The 24112-nt window shown below is 36.2% G+C and overlaps 1 protein-coding gene across 1 annotated transcript in view; it reads left to right on the forward strand.

Moving 5' to 3' along the window:
* The window catches only part of LOC106997768 (uncharacterized), a 218386-nt gene that overhangs the window by 100515 nt on the left and 93759 nt on the right, over positions 1–24112 (forward strand). Inside the window, exon 5 of the mRNA XM_028847847.2 lies at positions 19464–19601. Coding sequence (XP_028703680.2) covers positions 19464–19601 — 138 coding nt within the window. The remainder of the gene's footprint in view (positions 1–19463; positions 19602–24112) is intronic.

Genomic DNA, 24112 nt, shown 5'->3' on the forward strand with positions numbered 1-24112 from the left:
TCTCGATCTCCTGACCTTGTGATCCGCCCGCCTCGGCCTCCCAAAGTGCTGGGATTACAGGCGTGAGCCACCGCGCCCGGCAACCCCGAAGTATTTCAAGCAGAAAAGATTGCCTCCTTTGTTGATGCTGTTCATTAACAACGAATAGGGTTAGATCTCTGGGAAGAAAAATGCCCAGAATAAGCCTTGTGACTTTCAGCTGTGGCAGGATGAGGAAGTAAGTGTTCAGGTTATCTCAGTTTCCCATCCTGCCAGGATCAGGAGCCAAAAGGCACATTTTATTTTCCGATTCTGTTCTATAAGCACCTGGAAATTCTAGATAAGATATAACCAAAAGGGTTTTAAATTCATAAACACTCAAGAATGAATAGGATCTCCTTGGGTGCCAGGAATGAAGAGGAAATCAAAAACTAGAGAGGAAAATGTGTGAACTGGGGCTGTTGCTGCCTGGGAGAGGGAAAAACAGATCATCAGTCTTGTTGATCTAAAGGTTTGGATTCGTTTTTGGTTTGCATTTTTTTATCTTTTTATTTTTATGTACTTATTTTTAATCGATACATAATATTTGTATATGTTTTGGGGGTACATGTGATATTTTGATATATGCACACGATGTGTAATGATCAAATCAGGATACTTAGGGCTTCATTCACCTCAAACATTGGATTTTAATGACCATTCAGGAGATGAGACTTTGGGCCTTTTAGGTATAGGGTGTTGAAAGAGCCTTTTCCATAAATTTTGGATACTCAAAATGTGTCGAAAGGGATAGATAGACAAAAAATATGTCCACTAGACGGAGATAAAAGAATCTTTTTTGGAGAAAGAAAAACTTTTTTAAATGTTTCATTTAAAATACTATTTCCCCTAATAATCTACAATTGAATTTCTTTAATAGAAAATATATAGGGTTAAAAATTAAAAATACTTATCATAGAGATTTGACCCTCTGAACAGAGAACTACTGAACTGGAAGCCAGATCTGAGGAAACTTCCTAGACTACATCTCTAAGAGATGAAAAAAGTGAAGTGAAAAGTGATTCGTAGTGATTTGCAAAGATTACAGAGCAGGTCTAACATACAACTTATACAATTTCCAGAACAGAGACTAGCTAGAACAAGGGAAAGATATGAAGAGATTAACAGTTATTTATTAATTTCCAAGACTCATTGGAAGACATGAACTCTCAGATTAAGGGAACAGAAATTCTGAGGCAGACAAAGTAAAATCAATCCCCTTCTGGACACATTCTAGTGAAACTTCAGACAGCAACAGTAGAGGACTGAAGACAACAGAAAAATATATTCAAAACTCTGAAACAAAGTTGATAAAGAAAAAAACTGTGCTCACCTAACCTATTATTCAAGAGTGGATCAGCAGGGTCACAAATGAATACATTTTTGACTAAGGATATTGTAGTTGTTTCCTAGGTCTGCTATCAGAAAAATACCACAAACTTGGGGGCTTAAAACAGCAGAGATTTATTGTCTCATGGTTCTGGAGGCCGGAAGCCTGACATCAAGGTGCTGGCACAGCCATGCTCCCTCTGGGGCCGCGAGGGAAGGGCCTGCTCCTGGCTCTCTCCTAGCTTCTGGGAGCCCCTGGCATTCCTTGGTTTGCAGATCCATCAATCCAGTGCTTCACATGGCCTTCTCCCTGTGTGTCTTCACTTCATCTTCTGTCTGTGCCTTTCCGTCTCTGTGTTCAAATTACCCCTTTTTCTACGGACACCAGTTATATTGGGTTAGGGTCCACCCCAGTGACCTCATCTCAACTTGGTTAAATCATAAAAGATTCTGTCTCCCAAAGAGGTCACATTCTAAGGTACTGGGGGGTACGATTTCCACATATCTTATTTTGGAGCACACCACCCGACACATAACAAGTATACCCTCAATGGAATGATAAAAGAACTTACAAAGGATGTTTTCAATTACAAGGAAAAAGGCAGAAATAAATAACACCTTTGTATTTTTTTTTAAATTTCTATATTTGAAATGTTTTGTAATTTTGCAAAGGAATATGAAAGACATGCCTTTTCTATTCTATTTTAATAAATATAAGGCAATTAAGAGACCCTGAATAACAAATGAAAGAAAAAAATGATCATATAATTTGCATAATTAAATGATTGTTTAGTCAACTAATTAACTCAATGAAAACTCAAAGTTAAGTCAAAAGGTTGTGGCTACAGCATCTTTAGTTTTCACAAGACAAATATGCCACAGTTTGGAAAGCGTAGCGTTAAACCTTTCAAATATGTGTGAGAATCTGTCTTGCTTATAATTTGCAAGATAAATAACTGTAAAATAGTACCACAGGAAAATATTTTTCTGAGAAAATTACACAGATCCTTTGAGAGTTTGGTGAAAGATCTTACTCTGGCTTCAACTGTATTTGGTTACTTATCCATTAATGTGGATAAATACAGAATTTTTAGACCAGTACACAAGATTGAGAGAGAAATGTGTTAAATCATTTTTTAAAATGTAAAGTCAGACACAAATTAAGAATGGTGATGATTACTTTCTTATAACTGATTATCTCACATTATTATGCTTTTTGGTGACATTTTGAAATATCATTATTGAACTTTGACAATGGTATCTGAGCTGAAAGAACCTTCTGTTAATTATTAGCTAGACCTGTTATGCTTGCAGTTCTCATTTTTGATGGGTGTGAGGATTGGCCAACCTAAAACAATGATACAAATAATAGGTTAAAGAAGCAAAAACAGCAAAATTCAGGCAAAGAACATTGATTAATGAATTTTTTAAAATTCTTAAAGGTCGTGTACTCAAGTTTGGCTAAGCCTCAGGCAGATTTAATGAACATGACCAGAGCCTGCTGTATGCAGTGGGTAACCCAGGCTGACTCCAAATTTGCTGACATTACAGGGTTATTATTTCTGGAAAGATATATAATTCCGGAACAGTTTCTTTAGTGATTCCATTAAGACTCTGATTTCCTTCAATTTAGGGTTACAGATTTCATTTTTCACATTATCCCACACCACAAAGAAAATAAAATCATGTCTCGGATTGAGTGCCTATGTCAGCCAAAGGAAAAAAAATATTTAATTTTGATGGTACTTAACCCCATTTTATTTGATAAGTACATCTGTTTTTTTGGATCACATGTCAGTGTGTGAATGATGAAATTTAATGACTGCTAGTTTAAAGGCAAAAAATGATTTTGCTTACACTAAATTATGCAATCTTGAGGATTCCTTGAGGAAGAAGTAAACAGATGCCATCATATGGATGGTATTAAAGCACACACCATAGCAAAGAAGTTACTGGAACGGAGATCTCAGAGAACAGAATGTGGCCACCCAGGCTTCCTTATGACAGAATATGGAGATTTATTAGTCTCTAACTTTCAAGAAGTTCTACTGTTTAATTATTTGTGATCAGATGAGGCTTTTTCTTTGGACAAAGAGAATAAAATCAATTTAATTACTAATAAAATCTTTTGGGAATGTTATAACAGAAGTTTATTTTTGTATATTTAAATGTAAGGGCTAAACACTATAGTCCGAGATAAGGCAGAATGGTGATTCAGTGTGTGTTTTATAACCTGACTAGAATTCTGGCTCTAAAACCAACTTAGCAATGTGAGTAACAGCAGCTGTTTCTCAATCTACCTGTGCCTCCCCCATCTCAACTGCAAAATAGTCATCACAATAAGCTCCATCTCCTTAATCTTATGATGTCACCACCAGTAGGGTACTAGGTCAGAGTAAATGTGATAATGCAGTTCAGTGCCTGACATGCTGAAGGAGTAAAATAATGTTTAACTTAAAACAAACTAGCTTTAAAAAACCATAAACAAAACTCTAATATACACCTTCAATGAAGTTTTGGTTAACTAAAGTATGTTGTTGTTCTTCCCCTTCATGTCATGTCCATGATTACATTGTTTGAAAGGATATATGAATTGCTGTAAATGAACAATATTTATATTTTGATATCTTAAATCCTTCCTTTCTAAAACTAGTGAAGTTTTTAGACCCAGTAAGAAAGGAAAAGTTTGCTTTTCTTTGCCCTAATCTGATATGAATGGTGCCCGTAGAAGAAGAGATTAGGACACAGATGCACACAGAGGGAAGCCCGTGTGAGGAGACAGGAACAAGATGGCCATCGGCAAGCCAAGGACAGAGGCCTCAGGAGAAACCAGCCTTGCCAACAACTTGGGCTTGGAATTCTGGTTTCTAGAATTTTGAGAACATAGATTTTTGTTACTCAAGGCACCCAGTGTGTAGTACTTTGTTATGGCAGCCCTTTCTTACAAATACAGGAGGGGCTCATGAAAATCTGGTGACAATAAATTGTTCTTTATTTTCTGGTAAGAAAGGAGGAGTCACAAAAGACTTCAACCTTTTAGAAATCAACATGTGAATCTGGCATCGCTGAAATGAACTTAATCTGTGATAGGAGGGGTGCCTGGCTCCCCTGTTCCTTTCATTTAGCTACATTAATGGAGGTTCTGGGTAATTGTAGGCACATAGGTACCTCAGAGAAAATCTTACTGAAACTTCCTGTGCTGTTAGATTATTTTGTGGATCTATAGAATTTTTTAAAAGTTTACCAGCCAATTAATATGTATATATCAGTGTGGCAAGGTGTCATTATTACAGTAGTGGATGGGTACCATTTTTGTTTTACTGGAGGGAAATCCAATATGAATAAAATAGCAACTTTTCAAACATGACATTTAATCCATTCATGTAAATCAAACTGAGAATCTATTATTCATTATTAAAAGGGTGGCATATTTTTATTACACTGAGAATGAAACACAAATACTGTGAAAAATTTAGTGCCTTTTCTTGAAATTTTAAGACACTTATCATATAGTCATCTAGCTGGGACTGGCACTCACTTTAAAATATAGCCATAAAATTAATAAGTTTGAAGTTTTATGCCCGAAAAAAGGATGCTCAATTTCAGTGAAATAGGCAAATTTATTTTTTATTTAAAGCTTCCTAAATACTTAAGACGGTCAAGTACTTCAGTAATGCTCCAAGTCCAATATGTATATGAAGAATATAGTTCATATTCTTGTCATTATTAGTCATGGCCACCATGTTCTTCCCTGAGGTGCTTCCTGAAAACTGCATATATCAGAAACTGATTAAAATGACCTAAAGTATTAATTCTTAAAATATGATGAACCCAACATTTTACAAGAGGTTATTTTCTGTGTGACATTTAATATCTAAGAATTGAAATGATTTTAATAACTCATAGGAAGGAACAGTCTTAGTAAAACTAGACTGGCACATGATTGCTTTTATTGATTATTGGTTATTACCATTAATAATGGAGAGCTCTGAATATATTATATTGTGCAGCTTTAGAAAGTTTTTCATTATATCAGTTGGAGGAAGGCCCTTTGTGTTAGTTCTTAAAAGGGTCACTTCTGCTGGTTAAGGGGACCTCGGACTTGGGAGACTCTTGATCACCAGTGGCCCTTCGTCAATGACATGGACAGTCATGGGGCATCCTACTTCCAGCCATGGCCTCTCCCAACTCACCCCCCAACTTGCTTCCAACTGCTGCTGCACATGTGCCTCTCTGGTCAAGCAAAGGGACACCCCACTCTCTTGCCCCTTGCCCCCATGAGAACAAATGAAAACTTGACCCAAAGTGTAGTAATTAAGAGCACATCTTTAGGGTGAGGCTGACCAGAGTTGGAATCCTGGTTCTACTACTTACTAGCAATTAATACTTTAGGAAAATTATTTTTTAAAAAAATCCCTGGCCTCAGTTTTCTCATCTGTGAAATGAGAATCTAATATCTAATTCATAGGGGTTTTATGAGCATCAAATAATGTGATGTATCAGCTCTTTAGCATAGTAGATTGCATGTAGGAAATAACTGGCAGCTATAGTTATTTTTATCTTTATAACAATAGTCCTTCATGTACAATGTTCTCTGCCTTCCTCTGTATGTTAACTTTCTACAGTCTTTCAAAACATTTCTTACAAAAGTCTCAGTCAATCCTTTCTTAATTCTCGCCTTTGAGAAAACTCAGTTTACACTAAATTTGATGCTACTTTTGTCTACATTACTTGCTGCTGGGTGATGTGAGAGGTTTCAAGGCAATGGGTACAGAGAGTCACTGTATCACTTATTCTCTGGGAGGAGTGAGAGAGTACCATTTACTGAGTGCCTGTAGTGTGCCAATTACGTCACTCTGCACTTGATATATACTATCAATGCTAACATCACATGACCCAATTCATTATTAAACCCATTTTGCAGGTGAGAAAAACTGAGGTTTCAGAAATGAGAACTTGCTCAGATGTTTGAAGCTGAACTTAAGTCCACATATGAATGACTCCTCAGCCCAACATCAAGGTTCACAACATGCCCTAAAGGAAGCAGAAATCACTGATATATTGGTTTTTCATATCTGCAAATTACCCACCAATTTCTACCCTTTTTCTTTGTATTTCTATCAGATTTTTTTCTATTTCTAAAGCCAACTTTCTCTTCCTTTCCAGTCTCTGCTTTCTGTCTCTCAAAGGATAGGCTCTGTATTATGTAGTAAATTAACGTTCAGAAAAGAAGCTGTCACATTGCATGACATTGACAGGTGGTCATTCAATCTTAAGAATACTTGGCAGCACCAGAATGTAAGATTCCTGAGAGCAGGGACTTTGGTGTTTTGTTAACTTCTGTATCATCAGAAACTAGAAAGGCATCTGTCTTAATAAATATTTTTTAAATGAACAATTCTAAGACTTACAGAGTCACATTGAAGTTGTAAAAGAAACAACTATTGACTACCTTTTAGATGAATTTTTTTTTTTTTTACTTTAAAACATCTTTGGTGTTTTATGCAGATTCACATTTTTAATTTTATTGGGAATGCTTTTATAATGCCATAAATTCATCTTTGTCCTTTGTGTCTGTTCTCTACATCTGTTCACATCCAATGTATTCAGAGTTAAGAATGCCCTAGTTACAAAATAGTAGTTCTTGTTCACTTGGCATGCAATTCAACAATCAAATCATTCTGAATTCTCTAAAGAGGAGGAACTTGCTTCTATATTTGAACTCACTCACATTCAGAGGGAATATGCTTTAATATTTCGACATCTATACAAAATGCTTTACAATTACTTTTAAGGCATTAATTCTCCTATGAACACTGAGTGAAGTCACGAAGGACTGAGTAGGGCAAAGAATTTTTCCAAGGTCACACTGCCTGTTAATTGCAAAGGATGGGCCTGGCTATCTTTTCCCATCATCTTTCTCATACATATATAAAGCAATAGTCAATGACTTTGAACTGATGAGGCTCTCAAAGCTTATGGTGGTGGCAAAAAACAGATTTATGTTCGAACAAAATCATCACTAAACTCTGGGACCAATAAAGGTCAATTTAGCAAACTGCAAATCAGGTCATATCCAGCCTCTGCTCAAGATTTTCCATTGCATTTAGATCTTCACTGCATCTATAATAAGATCCAAATGCCTTACCTGGGCCTTCAAAGAGTGTACGATCTGGCCTCTATCCCATTATCTGCTTTCATTGCATTCTAGTTTTTTGCTTGTGTATTTTATTTCAGCCTCACCGTCATTCTCTGAACACACTAAGCTCATTTCTTGCTGCAGGGCCACTGAATTCATTACTGCTTCTTGCCTAGTAGGGTTTTCTCTCACACCTTGACATGGCAGTTCTCAGGGTAAGGGTTGCTTCCTTAGGCAAGAGTTTCTTAACAGAGTAGCCCCCTCCTCTAGTAATTTTCTAGTCCATTGCTATTTATTTTCATTATTTCAATATCAATTGTGATAGGCTAAACATTTATCACTACTGATAAGGTCTCATATATATTTGTCTATTGCGTATTCTCTTTCCTATCAGAGTATACTCAGTGAGAGTAGAAAGCTTTTTGTCTCACTCAATTATTTTTATCCTCAGTGCCAAAAGTGGTGTCTAAATGCAAAATTGAGATTTAATAAATGAGCATGAATGATTGGAGGGAAACAGTAAAGTCAGAGATGGGGGTTTTGATATAGCCAACTCAATTCAGTAGCTGGAGAAACATGAGCAAGTCATTACTTTCCTAAATCATTTTTTTTCAATCACCTGTAAAATGGGCTAATGTCAGCAGCGTAACAAGGTTGACGTGCACATCAAATGTGATAATGTGCATGTAAGAGCTTTGTAAAATATAAAATGCTGCACAGGCATTAACTTCATTGCTAGATATCTTTGGTGCAATGTGGGCTGCCTAAAGGGAAAACGTTGATGAGCAATTATTGCCAAAAGTTTTCTCCTTTCCAAATGATATATTTCCATGCTCCTTGTAAAGCCATTTGTGGTTAATTTGTTGGTCTTTGATCTAATCAGGCTGCAGATGTTCAAAAATGCCATCTTTTTGTGCATTGAGGCTCACTCACTGGAGTTTGTAAAAGTAATGGGCTGTGCCCAATTTTTCCCCAATGTGTTCAACTCTCAGGGACAATGAAGGGAAAGATCTATCTTTTGCCTAACAAGGAGAAACTAAAAGAAAATTTGACTTTTTGTTTTCACAGTCAAAAAAAAAAAAAAAGTGAGAGAGAGGAGGAGAATCCCAGAACTGAACTTTCTAAATTAAAATATTCAATTAGATTTTTTCCATCTCTCTAGAGTGAAATATTTGTAGTTGAACATCTGAGTAGCATGTGAAGAGATGAGTTATGACATACTGAGGTTGAGGTCAGGTAATGGAATTGTAATATAATGAGATGACATATCATATATTTCTTCTTGATTTCAGTCATTTTTGATGGAAAATGGTGGAAAGGTCATATTGCTTAACCAGTAATTATCCAGGTATGACTCAATTAGATTTTAGGCAGAAATGTAGTTGTCGTAAGCAGTAGGAGATCCAACATATGATCAAGGACTCACAAACCTGGCTTGCTTATCTTTGTGTCCATACTGGGTGGTGATTCTCAGGAAGGTGTGGGCTGAAAGACCATCTGATTCACAATTACCTTACATTCTTGTTAAAATTCAGAGTACCAAGCCCCACCCCAGACTTACTAATTCAAGGTAAGCGTGAGGTCTGGGAAGTCTACACTTTCAATAATGACTCATGGGTAATTGTTTTACAAACTAAATTTCTGAGACTGAGAGCTTAGGGTCTTGAAAACATCACAGTATGATTGTTGGTGCTTCTCAAATAATTAAATTAGTTGTTGAGAAATTGTAAAATTAGATTCCGGGACTTTAGGTTTGAGAGATCATGGAATTGTGCCCCTCATTTAAGGAGAATTTTCATTCAGAATTATTCATTTGTAAGCTACCTGGTAAACTTAGCCCTTTAGAAAGACTTATTCTTTAAGAATCCCTGATAGTAGGATTTTATTGTAGTAAAAATGCTTTTTCTTGATAGGCAATTTGTCTGTTTTGGTTACCTGCAGTCGAACCGACCAATTTAGGAGAGAACTGGCTAGATAGAGAGAAATATCTGGAAGGGGAGCCCCGGCTTCTCAGTTTGTAGGAATCAGGAAAAGCAGTAAATAGGATAGAGCAGAATGACCTTGAGGTCTCTCACCATGAATCCAAGGTGGGTTGTTTCCTCCTACATTCAGGAAGCTTAGCATGACTGACTGGTGCAGATTGCCTAAAATCAGATCCCAGCTCTAACCTCCACATCGTTTTGTATGACCTTGGACCTTCCCCCAGTTGTGTTATTTGTAAAATTGAGTCTATAGAATCTACTTTGTAGGATTATAGTGGCTATTGAGTTAATAAGGATAAAATGCTTTCAAAAAGTGTCTTGCACTTAGGGAATGAAACTTAACTGTTGATATTATACTAATTTTTAAAATTAAGGAACCAAAAAAGTAAATTTCCTAAAACAGGAACCGGGAACTACTAGATTTGACATGAGAATGCTGGTTTTCCCATGGTATAGGAAGTAAGAATCTCTCTCTTCTGTTTAGAAGCAATGACAGTTGTAGTTGTTACTACCCTGTGTTCTTGATCCCTAGGCCAAGACAGGTTTCTAAGAATAGCTACTTTTTCTTATCTTATAGCAGAAAGACTGGAGATTAGAGCTGAGTTACCTATTTATTTTTCTGGATGAAAGAATGGAAAAAACAGTAATGGTTCTATGAAACTTTCAGGGGATAACCTAGATGACTCTATTCTGTGGCTTCAGTTCCCACTCAGGTATTCAGAATTGTCTGCCTCAAAGAGAAAATTTTGTTATTTCTAATGCACATTAAGTATACTGATTTGCTGTGTTGACTATCCCTATTCCTCATAGAATGTCAGACTTGGAAGATATCCTTGAGTTTAGTTCCGATTCTCCTTGTCTGACACACCATCCTTGGGCCTGTGTCTGGGTCCTATCAGTGTCTCTGCCTGTCTGTTTGCTTGAGAACCTGTGGATTAGAAATGATAACCTCGAAGGTCTTGTCCAAACTGAAGACAAGATTCCTTGATCATAATGAGCAAAATACCTTGGGGGAGGAAGAAGAATTTCCTGATGAATAGGCTTTCGTGAGAAAATAATTTTCTCTCTCTCTGTGTGTGTGTGTGTGTATGTGTACAGGCATTTGAAAAATAATTTTGACAATATTTAATATGATATGTATTATACATGTTAATATGTATTTAAGTATGTGTTTAAGAGGAGACAAAATTAGAAATTTAGATTGCTATGATACTGCATTAGGGTCCTGAATATGATGCTAAGGAATTACCATTTATATGGTAAATATATGATGTCAGGCAAAAAACAACCAAAAGTAGAACTTATAATAAACCAAGTTTCTGGAGACCTTTTGTGCAGTGCCAGAAATAAAAGTAACTTTATGTTACCAGAGGAAAGAAGCAGGGCAAAGAAGTAAAAGTTAGATTTTACCATATGATTTATAATATTTTATATTAAATTCAGAATTTCATGATAAGGAAATATGGATACTTGTCTAAGTGTGTTCCTTTGACAGTCATTAATGAGTTTTTTTGTTAGGTATCATTGATGGGTCTTTATGATTTCTCCTTATCTTTGATTTTTAATGAGTTTGATTATGATATGCCTGGGTGGTATTTTCTTTGTATTTCTTCTGCTTAAGATTTTCTGAGCTTCTGGTTTTGTAGATTGATGTCTTTCATCAATTTTGGAAAATTCTCAGCCATTATCTCTTCAAATACTTTTTCCTGAACTATCATCTTTCTCTTCTCATTTTAGGATTCCAAATGTATGTGTGTTAGACTGTTTATTACTGCCCCACAATTCTTTCATGCTCTAGTCTATTTTACTTTTTTTATTCTTTTTGACTTTATGCCTCAGTTGGAATAATTTCTATTGACCTCTCTTAGAGTTCACATATCCTTTTTCTGTTGTGTCCATTTCTGCTGTTATGCCCATTTAATAATTTTATTATTTCAAATACTTTAGATTTCTGTTCTAAACATTTTAAAAATTCTTTTCTGAGCTATTCAAAACTTTTTCAGTTATTTCTATCTTTTCCTCTAATTTTGGGTCCTATTTGTAATGATTGTAGTCTTAGTTAGTTCCAACATCCGGCCATTTGTGGGTTGGTTTCATTGATTGGTTTTCTTTTGTTCATGCATCACATTTTCCTCCTTCCATGGATGTCTCACAGTTGTGTATTAGATGCCAGATATTGTATATAAGCCAATTACAGAGACTGGAGTGGAAAATATTTCTCCTCCACAAGGGCTGATCTCTCTGATCAAATTAGGAATTGAGCTTAGTTGGGGTTGAGTTTATAGCTTTAGTTAGTTTTAATTTACTACCAGTTTCCAAAGCTTTAAGCTGTAAAAGGTCCCTCCTTCCAGCTGGGCTTGCTTATCCATGCACCATGTAACTAACATTCTGCTCTGCTCTCCAGTGCTGTCCCAGGATTTCTGTGCCACTGGAAATCTCTTTTTGCTCCCTATCTAGACTCAATTGCCCACATGCTGCTGAGCACTTGTTAAAAGTCCCACGGTTGAGAATTGGTAAATAGTGAGAACTTGCTCTTTGTCTGAGGCTGATATGTTTTCAGTGTTCCATAAGAGCCCATGATGGTTAAAAGTTCAGCCAGTTTCTCTTTCCCCTGCAAAGTAGTCTACCCAGTGACTGGTCTGCTTCCTCACCTGTTTCCTGGGATTAAAGCTGCCTCTATCCTAGTTCATATAGGAAGGGCTGATCCCTCTATGAGATTTAGTTTCCCCTAAATTTCTTTGTGTCCCCAGTTTCCCAATGGGTTAAAAATACAATTTTGTAATTTAACTGATTTGTTTCCTTTTTATGATGGAAGTGTTGGTTACTTTTGATCATCTTCATCATAACCGGAAGCAGGACCTTGAAGGCTCTCTGATTTTTGAAATCACTTAGTATACTTATTTTCTGTAAAAATAATAATCATTACCAAAAATCCAAAAGTCCAGAAAAATGAACAATGTTTTGTGAATGTGCATGGTTATCATTTTTGCATTTACTCTAGTCCTCTCTGGAGTGCTTTAATTTAAAAGTATACCTAAAAGTAGTTTAAAAGTGTATCCTTTATAGTTTTTTTTTTTTTTTTTGAGACGGAGTCTCACTGTGTTGCCCAGGCTGGAGTGCAGTGGCCTGATCTCGGCTCACTGCAAGCTCCGCCTCCCGGGTTCACCCCATTCTTCGGCCTCAGCCTCCCGAGTAGCTGGGACTACAGGTGCCCACCACCACGATGGGCTAATTTTTTGTATTTTTGGTAGAGACGGGATTTCACCATGTTAGCCAGGATGGTCTTGATCTCTTGACCTCATGATCTGCCCTGCCTCGGCCTCCCAAAGTGCCGGGATTACAGGTGTGAGCCACCACACCCGGCCTATCCTTTACATTTTTAAAGTGTAAGGAATTTTACCTTCTCTTCCAATCCTCCATTTAACAGTAAGACTTCAAAATTCCCGTTTGCTTCTTGGATTCCGTTTTTTCTCCACTCACCTTTCACATGTACCTTTTGCAATATGGAAGATCAAATGTATCACCCTTATGCTATGCAGTGGAATTCAGCTTTGCAGCAGCTCTTCCTTCCAGAGGGGTACTCTTCTCTTTTAACTTTTATTTGAGGTTTGGGGGTTCATGTGAAGATTTTTTACATAGGTAAACTCGTGTCGTGGGGGTTTGTTGTACAGATTATTTCATCACTCAGGTATTCAGCGCAGTACTTGAAGGTGGAGGGTGGGAGGCGGGAGAGGAACAGCATCACAGAGGCGTTCTTCATGGCATTCACTAAATTAAGGGACTCTGAGGCTATTATAATCGCCACCTACCAGGACTCTCCTGACGGAGGGCATTGATAGTTGGGGGAGACCAACACATATATTTTTCTTAACATATGGTATTTAACTACAAAGCTACTGAAAAATCATCATGGGATAGCTATGGAAGTACTCAGATTTGTGAAAAGGATCCTCTGCAAAGTACGCTGAAATTTAGTGGCCTTTCTTGCCAAAGAGGAAATGAATGAATTACAAGCTACATACTGCAGGGCAGAAGATTTCTCCTACAATATGCAGCCAAGGAAAGGCACCAAACGCAAAACTACAACTGTTATCAGATAAAGTCATTTCCTTTAGTTAACAATTTATGGCTTTCATTTTCCTTCTCAGTATCGGTGACTAGGTGTGGTCTTGTTCACATGCTTAACTATTTTAGGGGCTGTCAGGGTAGTTGCATGTGACTCCCCCATCTTGTAGAACACGTTGAGATGGAGTTCCTCTTGAGGTGACACAGGACTGCATGGTATTTATTATTGTGCTTGGTAGCCTTGAACTATTTCTCACATACTCAAAAAAATGATGCTGCTGCTTTACATGTTCACAGATGTATTTTAACCTTGACTATGCTATTTTTCTGTTTATTAAAATGAACTATTACTAAGTCATCTTAGAAGTGGTTGGGATGGTCCTAGAATAAATAAATTTTATAAAGGCACATGTCATATTTTCTGGGAACGTTTGTATTTTTTTTTTTTTGAGACGGAGTCTCGCTCTGTCGCCCAGGCTGGAGTGCAGTGGCCGGATCTCAGCTCACTGCAAGCTCCGCCTCCCGGGTTCACGCCATTCTCCTGCCTCAGCCTCCCGAGTAGCTGGGACTACAGGCCACCTCGCCCGGCTAGTTTTTTGTATTTTTTAGTAGAGACGGGGTTTCACCGTGTCAGCCAGGATGGTCTCGATCTCCTGACCTCGTGATCCGCCCGTCTCGGCCTCCCAAAGTGCTGGGATTACAGGCTTGAGCCACCGCGCCCAGCCGAACGTTTGTATTTACTAAGTGGATAATTACATTAACTTTGAGAAGAAGATATTTATAGCTTTGTTTTTTATTGAGAGAGAACTCAAATGCATGGAAACTTGTATGTAAAAGAAGTGACTTCCTAAGACCGCAACAAAATTAATGATAGAATTGAGTCAGTACTGGACAAATTCTTAATTCATCTACTTTGAATGTATAGCTGAATACATAGGAGTTTAGTGTAACAGGGGCTCTAGTTTTCACTTCTAAATGCAGGGCTAAAAATAGATGAAATTATTGTCGATAGTATCAGTTCAACTTGATTTTTAAATGATGGCCCAAAACAGGATTCTGACTACTTCTCCCAATTCAACTTTTATTCTCTTATCACAAAGGTTACTCACAGCCAACTAGCCAAATGAAAAGTACAGCTTGAACAAGGTTCTCTTTTGTCAGTGATTTGTGCCTAGTGTTTTTAGCTTTCCCATAGGCTGTTGTAAAAAAATGATAAATCTGGTTTAAATAAAACCTGATCCTGTTAATGGTTTAATAGCAGCTGCCACAAGGTTATGGCATTTTTCAACAGATGCCTCTGTTTCATTTTATACCTAAACTAAGTCTTGGAATATTTGTAAAAATAATATACAATATACCTACACACTTTTGGTTAAATATGTGTTTAAAAATAGTCTAAGTTCCAATCTTTGTCTACTTGTAATTATCCACACAAAATTCTAAAAAGAAATCGAAGGCTGTAACTCAGTTTTTAAAAAAGATTGTTTGTGTCTTACATTTCTCTAAATTTTGTTTTAAGGTCATGGAATAGGCTCCATCTCTACATCTGGGGACTTGATCAGTGGCTTGGTCATTCTGATTATTTCGCCCATCTTTACATTCAGTTCTATTTATTTAGCACTGACAACTCACTTATACAGCATGTGCATTATAGTGTCAACTGAAATAAACAGAAAAATCACAAAATTAAGTAGGACTCTATTTATTCTTCCAGAGGTGGACTTTGGAATAATAATTCAAGTTATTATTATGGGTAGGATAATTTGTGATAATTTACTTAATAACTTTTTAAAAAGCATTTGTTCTGTGTGATGCAGTTGTGCTGGGTAAGTGAATGATACAAAAATGAATGGCAGGCATTCAAAACAGTGACTCTTATGGAAGATAGAAATAGTTATACAGTAGAGGTGCCAGCTCGATCAAAGAGGAATGAAATGAAAACACAGACTACTATGTGAGTTAACATGTTGCAAACTTGATTTCTAAAACGCATGAAGTTTAGACTCTTTAACTGGCAGGGTCAAATTTGTGTAGATCACATTTTCATGGTTGCTCAATTACCTGGGGCTAGAAGGACTGTGAATGTAAAGACATCCAATGGTGAGTTTTCAAGGGCCAACCACAGGAGTATAGACCAACATTTTACTTAATTCTAAATTGTGTATAGTCATCACTGACTGTAACGTGTTTCTAAAACCACAAGCGTCTCTATCTTCTCTTTTCTTAATATTTTTCATAGGTGCTCCCTCAAAAGAAAAATGTGAGCCCTGGCATGGCTTTCTTGTTTGAACTCTTTCTCCTTCGTGGCACATATGCTTGCCTGGACCAGGCTGTGGGCTGGGCAGTGTTCCCTTTGTGTGATAACAACTTTAATACAGTGGAGGGAAAATATAAGTGTCCCCTTCTCCGAGGACATTATGACCAGAAACTCAGCAACTTTAGGAAGATTGAAGATTTGATTTGTCTGGACTTGGACCATTGGCTGTGCAATCTCTATTTTCAGGTTTGCAATATGATTTTTTAAGTGGCAAGGAATTAAAATGTTTTCTAAAGCTGCCTCTTTCTAGCCTTCAGCTTCCTTTCGTGCCATTGGAAAATTTAATAAGTAAAGTGGCATAGAATGGTAAAAGTTATTACATCTTAATGCTGATTTCTGATAATACAGATTAAATCAATATTTGGAAAAAGGAATCAAATTATAGAATTAGTGGGAAATTGAAAGATCATTTAATAAAATTTTCTGCGTTGTGAATGGGCCAGAGCTGCCACTCAAGTCTCAGTTCACAATCTGTCACTGCTGGGGCACAGTGTGCAGCTTCATCTCACCAACGTGGGGATGGAGCTCTGGTAAGTTTCCTTGTCAAGGTGAATCACTTGATACCAGGCATTCAAGACCAGCCTAGTCAACATGGTGAAACCCTGTCTCTACTAAAAAGCTACAAAAACTAGCCAGGCTTGGTGGCACACACCTGTAATCTCAGCTACTTGAAAGGCCGAGGCAGGAGAATTACTTGAACCCAGGAGGCGGAGGTCGCAGTGAGCCGAGATCGCACCACTGCACTCCAGCCTGGGCAACAGAGCAAGACCCTATCTCAAAAAAAAAAAAAAAAAAGTGTTTATTGAGCTTCTATTGTGCATTGGGCATTGCCTGCTCTAGGGATGCAAAAAGGATAAGCATTCCAGTGCATTCATGGTGTGTTCCTTGTACCCAAATTTATTCTTCCTGATTATGATGTTTTTCCCCAGGTTTTTTGTGTCATATAATGCCATAAATTGTTCTTCTTCACCTTCATGTTTGAAGTTTTACTTATATCTATGTAATGTATCTGTCTGTCTGTCTGTCTACCTATCTGCTTACCTAACTGATAGAACTATTCAATTGGGTGTTCCCAGGAACACAAGTAATTTCATCCTTAAAATCAGCAACGGTCTTCCTGTTTCCTATTTACTTTGAGTAGAATTACCTGGCATTTTTTCTTCTTATCTAATTCCATTATAATGTTTTGCTGAAATGTCGTGTTGGGGCAGTGTAGGTATGCTATTAATAAAATAATGTTTATATGAATATGTACCTGTCTATTCATTTTGGAAATAGTGCCATCCTAAGATAAATCTGATTGCACACTAGAATTCTGTGGGAAGTTTTAGAAATACCTTTGCCTGGGTTCTAGTCTCAGATATTTTAATTTAGTTGTTTTGTGGTGGGGTGTCAGGCATCAGAACTTTTTAAAACCTTCTAAGAATCAGAAATGCTGATATAAATAAACTTGAAAAGGAAGACTATTATAAGTGAATGTAAAAAAAAATTGAAAATTTATCTAAAGGTTGAAGATAACTATAGAAAATCCATAAGAAAATATTTTAAAAATTGGTGACCTGAATTCCATATCAAGAGTCAAAATAAATATAGCCATAAGAAAGTAAAGTTTGAGCTGGGTGTGGTGGCTTATGCCTGTAATCTCAGCACTTTGGGAGGCCGAGGCGGGTGGATCACCTGAGGTCAGAAGTTTGAGACCAGCCTGACCAACATGGTTAAACTTTGTCTCTACTAAAAATACAAAAATTAGCTGGGCGAGGTGGCAGGTGCCTGTAATCCCAGCTACTCAGGAGGCTGAGGCAGGAGAATCACTTGAACCTGGGAGGTGGAGGTTGCAGTGAACCAAGATCGCGCCACTGCACTCCAGCTTGGGCAACAAGAGCGAAACTCTGGCCCAAAATAAATAAATAAATAAATAAATAAATAAATAAATAAGTAAATTTTGGTCTAACTCATGTGGAAGACATCTATAATTATTAACTGACTTTTTCACTAACTGTTTCCTAAAATTCAGCGTTCTGTAAATTATGGGATGGAAAGTCAGAACCAGCTTTGTTTTATAAAAGACAATTTATGTAGTACTGTTATTCATCATAAAGACAGTATATATTTGAGGTTAAATTCGAAGTAGTGTTTAATATTTGCAAGGTCAAGAAAAGTGGGTATATTTTAGCAGCATTAGAATAATTTGATTTGACCAAAATCTACTTGAATTTGAACGTATTACTAAAATTTGCCTCGTTTTTTTCTGACTTTCTATTAAAAATACTCTGTAGAGAAAAATAAGGAATACTATAATTTATTTGCAGAGTTCAGCTGGCATTATCCATTAGAAATGGATGCAATTGTCCACTAACATTCTTATTTGATAGACAATAAAAATAATTTTCTCCTTCTGAACATTTCATGGGGAAGTGAGTCTTATTAATGAGAATAATAACATGCAAGATGCATGATTTTCTGATTATAGGCAGAATAAGTAGGCATGTAGATCCTTCTCTCTCATGAGGACAAAAACAAAAAACTGCTTTTCTGGAAACCTCAGTTTCCTCTTATGTGAAATTCTAAAAGTTGTGGATTTTTCCAATATAAGTTTTCTCAAATGCAAACATTTTTGAACAAGTTAATGCTGTATTTACTCAGAAAAGAATAAGTTGGAATTGGGAAGAGAAAAGAGAAGTAATGCAGATGATGGAACAGCAAAGTGTTTTTTTGCAATGCCCTGTTGGAAGATAAAAAGGAAACAAGTCAATCCAGGTGAATCCTGAACATTTCTCTCCTGGGTCAGTCAGTGTGGAGAAACTTATACTGTCAACGAGGGGCTGGCAGAGCCAGGTCACGTGGCTTAGCCATGAATTCACGTGTTCTTTCACGGTGTCATTAGGGATAGTACTCAGACTAATAACCCTGAGCATCCCAGAGGAGATTGGCCAACAGCTCTGAGACTCCCCACAGCATGTGTGTAAGGATGCAACAGTGAAAATGATGTCAGAAAGATAGCCTGTCACTCTTTCCCAGGAAACTTTGTCTGTCAATTCCTCACTTTCCTGAATATTTCACTTCTTGTGTCATTACTGTCTCCAAGCACTTTTACTATTAAAATTTTAAACATAGAGAAAAATTGAAAAAATTGTATAATGAGCACTCATTCACTGCTAGATTCTACAATCTTGTCATTTCTTGTTGAACTTAAAATATTATTTCTTGGAGATGGTAAATAGTGAATGAATATTTGCTAATTTTCTCCTAGTATGAATGTTAGATAGTGTTATTTGGAAGAAGAAATTTTAAAAATTATAAACTGAAATAAAGGAGAAACTAATATATAGAGAGCAAATGGTACTATCTGAAGCACTTGTGTAAATTTGTTAATGCAAAAAACCTGCATTCTTCGTAATGCAACCAAACAAAAGCATATAATGTATGGAAAACTGAATTTATTATTGATATTTTAGCTTTTTCAAATTGTCTCTTTTTTAAAGATGAAAACTATGTAATAGTTTCAACAATTTAGATAACAGATTGATCTCTTAATAGGTCATCAAACTTCCTTTGCATCTTGATGGTCAAAAAAATCATGAAAGCCATACTCGACTTTCCCCTGAATTTCCAGTTTGCCTAATGGCTAAAGGAGAGAAAGCAGAATCAGGAGTGGATAATACAGCTGGCCTTTCAGAGAAAGAAACAGAGAAGAACGCTTGTGCCTCAATGGATGAGGAAGAAGCTAAATCCACGGTATACTCTTCTCAGGGTTGGTTGACTTTTTTTTCCCCAGCATTCTATTGCTAGTATTTCACGTCGTGTTGTATAAATTATATTACGAATATAAGAAACTATCATTCTTTTTAAATATGTTTGAATATTAGTTTTTATATCACATTGTCTATTACATACATAAATATAAAATAACATCATTGAAACAAGTCTTTCTCCATGTCCTTATTGCTTTGAAAGTTTTTTTGTTGTTCTTGTTAAGGGGGCATAATTTGACTTCTGTTGGTTCTTATTTTTAGATTTCAATTTTTCTTGCATGCTTACAAGACTGGTAACCAAAAACTGGCTATGAAAGATAACATATTTTCAGAAAAATAGTTGTCAATTAATATAGTTTATTTTATTGGCCTTTGTCTTCAGGACTGGTTTAGTCAGGCAGTAAATAAGCAAATAAAGTTTTTTGAAATAGTCAATCTACAAAAATTCCAACTTACAGAATATATATGCTATTAGAGATTATTCTCCTTCTTCTAAAAGGATTGTTGCATTTACCAGAAGATTCACAAGCTTCTTTAACAGGGTGTATCCTCTAGCAGTAAACATTCGTGTCAGTTAAAATAGCAGTTGATGGATTGGTATTAATTATAATAACGACAGCATGTAATAGCACTACCAGCATTGTACTAATGCTACAAGTATTACCAGTGATAAGCAGCCTTGTAATAAGTACTTTATTTTTATTTTTGAAATTATTAAATATTTTAAACATCTCATACAGAAAATAACATAGCAAACACCAGTACCCAGTAGCCAGCTTTGCTGATTTTTACCATTTTGCCGTATTACTTCCCATTTTTTCTATGAAAAAATAACATTTATCAGTGATTAATGCTCCCTGTGAACTGCTTCCTAATTCCATTCTCAGCCTTCTCAGATTTGTTATTGATCATTTCCATGTATATTTTAAAACATTTTCTACATATATATGGAATCACTAACAATGTATATCTTTTCTATGTTTTTAAGCTTTGCATAAATATATCATACTTCACATCTGCTTCTGCAACTTTTATTTTCTGTCAACGTTGTCTTTGATATTTATCTAACTATATCTGTCTATTTCTAATTTACTAATTTTGTTGTATTGACTTCCTTTGCAGGATTGTAACAAAATTTATTTATTTATGTTATTGTAGTTGTTTCTAGTTATACTCTGTTGCAAACAAAGCCACAATGACCAGTCCTGAACATGCTCTGCTTGTGCACATGGGTGGGAATTTCACTAGAGACTATATAACCCCCAAAAGAATGGCTGAATCACATGCACACACTTTCTAAATGTATAGACTAGTGACACTGCCACCCCTAGTGTGTCAATTTACCCTCCTTACAGTTGTGTAAGAGAGTTGCTTTAGCCCACATTCTATCAACCCTTGTTGCTGTCAGATTAGTTTTGCCAATTCAATTGCCATGAAATAATATCTATTTTAACTAGGATTTTTCTGGATACAAGTATATTAGAGCATTTTTGAAACTACGTATATTTCTGTTGACCATTTGGGTATTATCTTGTGGAAATTGCCTGTTCCTATACTTTGTCCACTTTTTCTTTGGGCCATGTTTTGCCTCATCGACCTGTAAGAGTTCTGGGGCTTTGTTGCTGTTGTTGTTGTTGTTGTTGTTTTTAGGAGGGTGGTAGGGGACATTTATTTTCTGGTTCAATTTTTGATTGTTACTTATTATGCCATCTTTCTATGTTTAATTCATTAACCAATTGGGTTAACTTGGTCATGGTACATTATCTTTTTAATTTTTAAATTTATCTCCTTTTGTTTAAGTTTTATTGAGCAGGTGATATATTCACATTGTTCAAAAGAAAACCTGCCTTCCCCTTTTGCTCCCCAGCAACCTAGTTCTTCTCCCTGAAGGAAACCGATGTACTACTCAATAGATATTTTTATGTATCTATAAGAAAATACACAAAACTACTACTATAATTTTGAAATACAAGTAACTCTATCATTATATTATATATTTTTCTTGTCATTACTAATGTTGATTATTAATATTAGCCATCGTTGTTTTTCCTTATTAGTCTTGCTTTTAATCTTTTCATTTTTTTTTTTCAGTATCCAACTGACATTTACCTTCATTCAAGTTCTCCACTGATTGTTTATTTTCTATGTATTTATTCTCTTGACATTTTTATGTATCTTAACTTTTTATTTATCCACACATTGTGTAGATCAGAGAAAATCTACACATTGTAGATCAGAGAAAATTATGAATGGATCTGTCCATTGCTTCCTGTAATTTTGTCAGATAATGCTTTATACATTTTGAATCTGCTAAGCGCATACAAGTTTATAATTGTTATAGTTTGGAGGATGTTATAATTCTTTTCTACTTCTGTTTGTCTATTAATACTTTTGAATTTATGTTCTGTTTCATCTGATATGAATGCTACGCACCTGAATTATTAATTTTTAGTATTTTCATGGCACACATTATTATGCTACCCCTTATTTTTAAATTGTAACATTTTTCTGTAGTACAGTTTGGGCATGTATCAATTAGTAGCATAAATCTGGATTTTATTTTCAAGACAAATTAAGGGGTACAAAAATACAATTTTAGATAGAAGGAATAAACATTAGTATTTGAGAGTACAGTAGGAAAATTATAGTTAACAATAATTTATTGTATGTTCCAAAATAGCTAGAATATCAGATTTGTAATATTCATAACACAGAGAAAAGATAAATGGTTGAGTTGATGGATATCCTTAATACCCCAATTTGATCATTAGCCATTGCAGAGAGGTATCAAAATACACATGTGCTTCCAAAATAAGTAAAACTCACATATACTAATTAAAAATAGAAGAAAAGACAAGTAAATAACATGTGCCATTTAAATAGGTAAGTCTAAAGTTTTGGAAATTACTCTTATTATTGTTATATTTGTACTTGTTGATGGCATCTAATTTTCACTTTAAATTTACCGTCCTATTTCTTTGCTTTAAAGAAATTAATTTGTTTATGCCCTTCTGTCTGTATAATCTACAGATTTCATCCATTACTTTAGATGTTATCCTTAATTTCTCACTTACATATTTAACTATAAAACATCTTTAAAATTCTAAGCTCATTCCGTATTTCCGTTCTTTTCCTGGATGTGGCAAGGACTTTTGGCACGCCTTGCCCATTGAAAACACCTCCTCTTCCAATTGCTATTATTGGCTATGGTTTCAGTTTCACTCTTTTATTAAACACAACAGTTAGTATTTTTTACTCTTAATAGAAAATTAATTTAATGACATATTGATGCTTCATTATATTTTTAAGATAGCGTGTCTTCACTCTGGGTCCATTTTCCTTCTTGCTGAAATAAGTCTTTAGTAATTTGTTTAGAGTTTGGATCTCTCTTAGTCATTGTATATCCGAAAGAGTCTAGTATTTTCCCTCACTTTTGATAGATCATTTAGCCATGTATAAGATTCTAGGGTATGGCCGGGCGCGGTGGCTCAAGCCTGTAATCCCAGCACTTTGGGAGGCCGAGGCGGGCGGATCACAAGGTCAGGAGATTGAGACCACAGTGAAACCCCGTCTCTACTAAAAATACAAAAAATTAGCCGGGCGCGGTGGCGGGCGCCTGTAGTCCCAGCTACTCAGGAGGCTGAGGCAGGAGAATGGCGTGAACCCGGGAGGCGGAGCTTGCAGTGAGCTGAGATCGCGCCACTGCACTCCAGCCTGGGCAACAGCGTGAGACTCCGTCTCAAAAAAAAAAAAAAGATTCTAGGGTAGTAATACCTTTTCTTTACCATTTTTCCACTGCCTTTTTGTGTGTCTTGCGGCTGATCAGAGATCAGTGTTAAGTGGGTAGCCAATATAAAGGGGAGTGATGTATTTCCATTTCAATTTTAGATAGATCACTGAGAAATTTTAGGAGGATTTATTTGAGCAGGGCATGTCTAAAACCAGAACAGGTCGGAAAAGCTTAGAGTAGTCCAAGCAAAAGATGGGGGCCTCAATTAGGGCAGAGATAATAAAGTTAGAGAAGAGAATGAACATTCATAAAGTGTTAAAGAGGGGCGACAGAATGGCCATAAACATGATGTTGATTGATTGAATATGGACGTTGGAGGATAACAAAAGTTGATTCCTAAACTTTGAACACAATAGATATGGATATCAACCAGCAGATAATAGGAACTATAGGAAGAGGAATAAGAGTAGAGGAAAATCAGGAGCTTGATTTTGGATCTGCAGAGTTTGATATTTCTGTATTATATCCAAATAAAAATGTTGAAGGGGGCTGGGTGTGGTGACTCACGCCTGTAATTCCAGCACTTTGGGAGGCCAAGGCGGGTGAATCACTTGAGCTCAGGAGTTTGAGACCAGTCTGGGCAACATGACGAAACCCTATCTCTACTAAAAATACAAAAAATTAGCCGGGCATGGTGGCAGGTGACTGTAATCCCAGATATGCAGGAGGCTGAGGCATGAGAATCTCTTGAACCCAGGAAGCGGAGGTTGCAGTGAGCTG

The sequence above is a fragment of the Macaca mulatta genome, chromosome 4 (genome assembly GCF_049350105.2).
Source record: "Macaca mulatta isolate MMU2019108-1 chromosome 4, T2T-MMU8v2.0, whole genome shotgun sequence".
NCBI classification, from domain to species: Eukaryota; Metazoa; Chordata; class Mammalia; order Primates; family Cercopithecidae; genus Macaca; species Macaca mulatta.